This window comes from Kryptolebias marmoratus, linkage group LG15 (assembly GCF_001649575.2).
Source record: "Kryptolebias marmoratus isolate JLee-2015 linkage group LG15, ASM164957v2, whole genome shotgun sequence".
Classification (NCBI taxonomy): Eukaryota; Metazoa; Chordata; class Actinopteri; order Cyprinodontiformes; family Rivulidae; genus Kryptolebias; species Kryptolebias marmoratus.
In genome coordinates, this window is record NC_051444.1 from 16,013,529 (window position 1) to 16,021,007 (window position 7,479).

The 7,479-nt window shown below is 42.1% G+C and overlaps 1 protein-coding gene across 9 annotated transcripts in view; it reads left to right on the top strand.

The window, feature by feature from the left end:
• Nucleotides 1-5,401, top strand: part of chd9 (chromodomain helicase DNA binding protein 9) — a 71,014-nt gene extending 65,613 nt beyond the window's left edge. For 8 of the 9 annotated variants that reach the window (XM_025007533.2, XM_017423610.3, XM_017423611.3 and 5 more), the window contains 5 exons: nt 250-398; nt 559-789; nt 890-1,039; nt 1,249-1,353; nt 1,698-5,401. In XM_025007533.2, the coding sequence (XP_024863301.1) occupies nt 250-398; nt 559-789; nt 890-1,039; nt 1,249-1,353; nt 1,698-2,669 (1,607 nt within the window). In that variant the 3' untranslated portion in view covers nt 2,670-5,401. The remainder of the gene's footprint in view (nt 1-249; nt 399-558; nt 790-889; nt 1,040-1,248; nt 1,354-1,697) is intronic. The other variant, XM_017423609.3, reaches the window with a different exon arrangement.
• The last annotated feature ends 2,078 nt before the right edge of the window (nt 5,402-7,479 follow it).

Genomic DNA, 7,479 nt, shown 5'->3' on the forward strand with positions numbered 1-7,479 from the left:
AAAATGTCTGCTGATCCATGCCTGCCCAAAGTCCTGTGTTTTCTTTGCAACCACTAGATGGCAGCAAAGCATTTTTTTTGGTAGCATAGATGTTTGTTTACATTGGCCTTTTTGATTTGATCACCTGCATATGTAAGGAAAAAAAGGGTTGTTTATAGTTGAGGATTGTAGAAATATGGTTTTAATTTGAGTTTTCTTTTATGCGTGATATGCTAGTTTCTAACTAACAGGCTTCTTCTCCTCCTCCAGTTCCTCCTGCTCTTACTGATCAGATGAGGCTGAACGGAGCACTGGATGGTCAGCCCCTGGTGAAAAAGCGAAGAGGCAGGAGAAAAAATGTGGAAGGGGTGGACCTGCTCTTTATGAACAGGAATCAAGCTCCTACTGCTCCCAATCAGGTTATTATTATTTATTTATGTCACTTTTTTGTTAATTTATTATGATATTCGTCCCAGTTCCTTGAAATCCATAACTTTGCTGACATTAAAAAAGAGTTTCCTGCCAAGCATGCCATTTATGATGAGTTATAACACACTTTCTGTTCTCATGTCTTCTTAGGCGGCCTCAGGATGGGGGGGGATTGGCCAAGTGGGCTTAGCTGGAGCTGCCATGCCAGGATCCAGTCAGAGCTCCGGTCAGGTCTCTGCAGACACAGAGACCAGGGTCCCCGTCATCAACCTCAAAGATGGCACCCGCCTCGCAGGGGACGACGCCCCCATGAGGAAAGACCTGGAACTGTGGCTGAAGGAGCACCCTGGCTTTGTGGCAGACACAGGAGCTTTTATCCCTGTTAGTATTATTGTTCTTTCATCCCTTTAAGAGGCACAGTTTGTCGACGGTGATTGAAACAAATATCTTTTCTTTTTTTTTTCTTTTTTTTTTCCTTCAGGGTGTAAATAAAATGCAAATGCAATTCCACTTCCAGGATGGTCGACCCAAGCAGAAAAGGCACCGCTGCAGGAACCCGAACAAGATCGATGTCAACAGTCTGACCGGAGAGGAGAGGGTCCAGATAATCAACAGGAGAAACGCCCGCAAGGTAGGTTTGAGTCAGGGTTTTTTTTGTCTTATTATTTTTTTCTCTAAACTTTTTTATAACCATCTTTAAACAAATATAAAACTTCTGCCTTAAAGAAAACTTAAAAAGACATAACCATTTTATGATTTACTGTGAACTTGCACTTTTACCTGAATGATTCGTTTGTTTTGCACGTAAGTTTTCATGAGATCTTTTTTTCTCTTCTGTAGGTCGGCGGAGCCTTTGCTCCTCCTCTCAAAGATCTGTGCCGATTCCTTCAGGAAAACCCAGAATATGGAGTCCCGCCTGAATGGGCGGATGTAGTTAAACAATCGGTGAGTCACTACATTTGAAAATCAGAACCTCTTGCTTACAATAATTTATGGGCAGCAGTAAATTTACCCAGTGCTGATGTAGTGTTATCTTTTGGAGAATTACAATTTGAAACTAAAAATAACATCTTGTTTTATTAAGTTGTAATTTTTATGCCACTGAGGCTTTCATAAGTTTCTCATTCAACATTAAATCCATGATATTGATAGGTGCAGGCCTCTTGTATTTGAAAATATCAAATGAAAACAGAGTAATTATCCCAGGGTTAGTTCACGCAATGATGCTCGCAATAAAATCTCTTTATGCCTGCTCTCTGCTAAACCTGCACGTGTTGCACTTTCTCCAGGGTTACCTCCCAGAGAGCATGTTTGACCGGATCCTAACGGGACCCATCGTTCCTGAGGAGGTGAGTCGGCGAGGTCGTCGACCGAAGAATCCTCTGGCAAAGGCGGCGGCGCCCAGCCCGGCGGCCTCTGCTCTGGGTTTGAACCCTCTCCTGAATAACGGCCTCCTCTCTGGGATGGACCTCAGCAGTCTGCAGGCCTTCCAGCAAAATCTGCAGAGCTTACAGTCCCTGCAGCTCACCGCAAACCTGATGGGACTCCCATCCGACGCCAGCAACCTGGCTGCGAGTAACCTAGCGGCCATGTTTCCCATGATGCTTTCTGGTATGGCGGGACTGCCAAACCTGCTTGGCATGAGCACCTTGATCGGGAAGCCGGCTCAGGAAGGCGCAGGAGGCTCTGAAGAGAGGACAAAGGGAACGGGAGAGCAGTCCAATGCCCCCTCTCACACTTCTGACACCAAAGGAGAAAGGACAGAGGGCTCGAGCATGACTCCTTCCTCCACTTCCAGCTGTGCTTCCTCTGCCACCACCACACAAAGTGCTTCAGCTGCCTCCGCAGCCTCCAGTCACTCACTCTCTCTTAACCCCTTGTTACTCTCCAGTATGCTTTACCCAGGGATGCTTCTCACTCCAGGCCTTAACCTTCCTGTGTCTGCCACACAGCCTCAGAGCTCCAACGGTGAGCCTTCCAGCCTTCCCCCCGCTGCTGCTCCTCCTCCTCCACCTGCAACCTCCCTGTCATCACCAAAGGAGACGGAGCTGCCTCAGGCACAAAGGGACGGAGAGGAGGACGACGACGAGACGCCAGAGGAAGCTTTGGACGAAGACGAAGAAGAAGAGGAGGAGGAGGAAACTGCTGATCAAAAAGAAAACAGTGGTCCTGAAAGTTCAGTGAAAGCGGAGTCGTCTTCATCAGAATCTGGGAGCTCTTCCTCATCCTCTGATGATTCCGACTCCAGCGACGAGGACTAAACTTTTTGAATATAAAGTTATAAATTTATTTATGTATCACCTAGAAATGTAAACATTTATTCACATATATATATGGAATTTCCAGCACTTGTGTTGCGATTTCTTTACATGTAAATAAAAGAACTAACGACAACATTGTGTAATAAGGACTTTAATATTAAAAACTCAAAAAAAAAAACAAAGAAAAAAATAGAAAAAAAGCAAAGAGAACTGACTTAAAAAAAGACAATGTGTCTGTGTTTGTTCACAAGGTACAGTCTTGTTTTGACACATTCTGCATGTCATACTTTAGTAGAATTTCTGAACTTTGTGAACTTGTACCTCCTGATTATGTACAATTGCAAAGAAAAAAGGCATTCTGTTAGGATTTAATTTTATTAAAAAAAAAGTGAAACTACATAAATGCGCTCGTTGAGCAGTACATTTAATATATTTTGATTGTTTGGGGGGGGAGGGAGTTTTATTTGTAAATAGCCAGAAATTTTTTCAGGTTTGTTGACACTTTTGCTTTGCAGATGTTCTGTTGGAAATGTCAGCAATAACCTGGGCAGCTAATGAATGTCACTGAAACTGTAGATTCTCCCCGTCTGCCATGTTTCCACTCCCGTGCACAGCACTTACAGGCTCACAAAGCTGTCACCCTCATTGGATCGTGTTCTCCTCCTTTTCTTTTTTTGTTTTTGTTTTAAAAACTCATTAGTTCTTGTCCAGTTTGGAGACAGAATTACCCTATGTTCTCTACTAAAGCAGAGTTCGGAACAAGTTTGTTTTGTTTTAAACTGAAAGAAGAGTAAATGTTGACTTCAGAACGTCATTATTTCATCATTTTTACAGCAAACGTGCATCTCGGCTCCTCAAAGAAAGCATAAATGTTCACTTGTGTATCTGTTGATTCTGATCTAAAAGCTAGTGACAGAAAACTTCTACTGTGTGCCAAAAAACAAAAAAACAAACAACTGCCCTTTGACCCTTGGAGGTCCTGACAGTGTTGTAAAAACTGTTTCAGCCCAGTCGTATTTATCTGCATTTTTACCTCAATTTTTGCTGAATGGATTTGCTTGACTGTGCAGATGTACATGTGAATGGGTGTATTTTCCTGCTGTCTGCATTTACAACACACTCGTTTCTGGATTGTGTGTGCGTGTGTGAGAGGCCAACTTTTCTATCTCTCCAGCGGGGGGTTCCACCATATTGTTCCTCCTCTCTGGGCTGGTATCCACTGCTTCCACAACTTTCCAGTCTGAATGTTGTCAGAGGCTTTACGGGCCACATTGCAAGTGTTCTTTGTCTTCAGTCATGCCTCATCAAAGCTTTGGAGAACATTGAAGTCATTGAGATTGTGTGCTGCATGACATTTTGTGTTCAAATATATACATGTGCCACAAGCCCCCTCGAGGAAAAAACAAACAAAAAAAGGATCAAATCCTGGTTAGGATTGTGTTGATTGTTCATGGTAGTTGAGTATTAAAGCTGAGAAAAGGGCTTGATCATTTCAGCTGGTATCGCTGGGAGTCTGAGGCTTTTTTTTTTTTCTCATTTCGCTCCACTCCGATCTCGACCCCGCTCTGCTGCCAGACGGAGCTTCAGCTAGATGTAGAAGTGCCCTTATCCCACACCTCGTCCTCTCATCCTGCCGCTCACACGCTGTGCTCGCTGGCCTCGCCTGTGCGTCTCGTTCAGCATCGCTGCACATGTCCATTTCAGAGCTGTAATCAGAATACACACAAACACACACACACACACTGGATTACACTCAAGCCGAAGTACCTTTTTGTAATTCTGTCTGGCACAACTGTGCTCGTTCCAGGACTGCTGTTACACAGTGGACTGTTAGGTCTTTCTGAGAAGACGTTCTTGAATAAACTGTTAAATATCTGTAGCATCTCTCTCTCTCTCTGGTGGGTTCAGTGATGAAAAACTGCGACGTCTGAAGACACGTCTGTTTTCTGATGTTGCTTTAAAGTGTTTTCTCTGTATGCCTGTTCTATATAGACCTCATTATGGGTTTGCTTACAATGCAACTGCGGTTTTTTTTAAATTATTATTATTATTACTACTAACAGTACGGTATTTTTGTATGTCACAGCAATGGACTTAAACATGCCACTGTCGTTTTCTTTTTGTATATCTGCGCCTCGGCTCTCTTCGAACTTGCAGTGCCCTTATTCAAACACCGCCGCTTCGTCTGCTGTAAGTGACTTTGACTGACTTGTCGGCCCTCAGCGGTGCATCGATCTCTGTGCTCGCTCCCCAGGACACGAGGGAGGGGCGGGGAAGAAAAAAAGATGGAAATGTTTTACTGTACAAAAACTCCTGAAGCGCTCTCGCAGTGCTGACATGGGTTTGAAACGAGCAAACGGAGACCAAGGTGCAAGAGGAAGGACAAAAAGCGCACTACTGCTGTACAGAGGGGAGGGGGTCAGTTTCCACATGTAAATCACTGAGAGGACACGACTCCAAACATGGGTTTTGTCATTTTAGTTTGAGCTTGATATAAATGTCACCATGGTAAGTTTTGTCTTTTTTTTTTTTTCTTTTTTTTTTCTTTTCTTTTATTTTTTTCCTCCATTGGACAGTTCTTGCAAAAATGTGGTCTGTGTAGTCAAAATAATTAATGTAGTGCAGGAAAATATGTCTTAAAGTTATTTGTAATTTATTGGATTCATTTCTATGAAGTTCTATAGAGGAAATTGAGGTTTAATTATTTTTATTAAACATATTCTGACTATTCAGCACACGTGCCCTCCTCTTTTACTTGTCAAGATACCATAACAGAAACTAGGGAATTTTTAAGTTGCATTTAAGCTGAACAATCTTTTTATTTTATTTTTTATTTTTTTGGTAGATATGTTTTAGTAGCAGAATTTGATGATTTGGTTTCACATGCAGCTTTAAAGCAAAGATGAACAAGCATTTAATTAAGTTTTCTGTTTTAAGGAAGCTTTATGAAATGTGTCGTGGGCAAAAACATAGTATAGTTTAGTAAAAAGGTGGAGGCATCCACCCACAGTTTACAGACATGAAAACGAGATGTCCACCTGCCTCACTCTGAAGGCTCTAAATGTTTCTCTGGTTTTGACTTTAAAGGTGATTAGGTGAAGATATAATGTTATTCTGGGTTTTTAGTCTTACACTGCTGCTTGTGGGCCTTGGTTTGGCCCATTTTGTCAAATATGAAGACAACTCTTTGTCATTAAGTTTTCATTTTGAATGGTCCTATTTCTCATTTGGAATATTTTTTACTTATTTAGTTTCATTTAGCAGTCCTGCAGAGTGACTCAGACAATATGATAACCAAAACTTTTTTTTTTAAATTAATATATACACATTTCCTTTATTTTATATACAGTCATTAGAGTTGGAAGAAACCTGATCATCAGGGTCTCCATCACTTTTCAGTGAGTGTGCTGCCCTCTTGTGGCCACAGCAGGAACTTGTCGGTAACGGGATTCCTGTAGGGGGAGTGTGTGAGCCGTGAGAGAAGCCACAGAGGAGATGCACTCCACACTCGCAGAAATTGAGTTTTTTAATTAGTGTTTTTCACTCTTTTGCTGTAATGTAAAGTGTTTGTCATACAGAATGACTTTTGGAAGTCAGGACAACCATGCTGACAACTGATTCAAGATAAAAATCTCACAACAAACATTGATTCGGAGCAATAATAGATCATCTCCAAGTGTCATGACAGCTATACTAAAAGATCAGTGTGAAGAACATTTAGTAAACCCAAAGTATTTACAGCACCAGATTATACGGCTAGTATGAGATTATTCTACGGAAAAGGTGCCTTTGGTTTGTAAAAACACATGCTTTTGTGTTTTTACAAACTAGTTTTCCCTGACATCGCACCAATTCTTGGGAGCCTGATCCAGTTTGTGGACACAATGACACCACAGCAGTCACAGACGTTACCTGCACAACCTGTGGTGACATTTGGAAGTACTTTGAGACGTCTTTTTTTCATTACACTGTCTGCTCTTTGTTGCTCTAATAATTAGCTCCTATTTTGCTACCCGCCGCTGAAAAGTGAAAGGGCGGAGAATTTGTGTTCATAGTGATATTTTTTTGATATAAGATCAGTGTGGCTTTTTGTTCCAGGGTTTTTATTTCCACACAGGCAAAATCTGGTCCATCCTGACCGAAACACTTATGAATGAATGCACTCTGAACATATAAAATACATTCCTCCCACTGTGGGAAAGTTAAAAACCGAAACTGTTACTCAGTGTTTATTAGTAACCATGCTTTGGCGCACTTCAGAGTTAATTCTCAACCTGTGTTGCTCGGGAAGTTGTTTTTTTGTTTTGTTTTGTTTTGTGAAAAGGCAGTATAATCCCGCAGACAAAGGCCAGTAAAATAAAACCAGGTCAGCAAACACAACGAGGCTGCGTTCTCAAGGCTGCCATACAGAGAGAACAAAGCCAGTCGAGCTCACAGCACTGGTGGAGATTCAAAGGCGATAACTTCACACATCTTAGGGCTCCATCAGTTAAACACCTCTCTGTGCAACACTGGGAGTTAGGCAAATGGGTTGCAGCACGAGCATAGGGACACTGCTGAGGTGGAGTCAATAGGAGAGGTCAAAGGAGACATCTGCAGAAGAAAAGCAACTGATGTGGGGGGAAAAAAAGAGTGCTGAGTGCCATGGAAATAAACTCATCTCCAGGTTAGAGACCGTACTGAAAAAGGCTTTCTTAAACTTGATTTGAATGAAGTGTTTGACTTATTAGCTCACGTCCTTTAATTCTCCTTGCAATTTCTCCAGGGAGCGAGGACAGAGTCCTCCCCGTGTTGCAAGCAATTTATGACC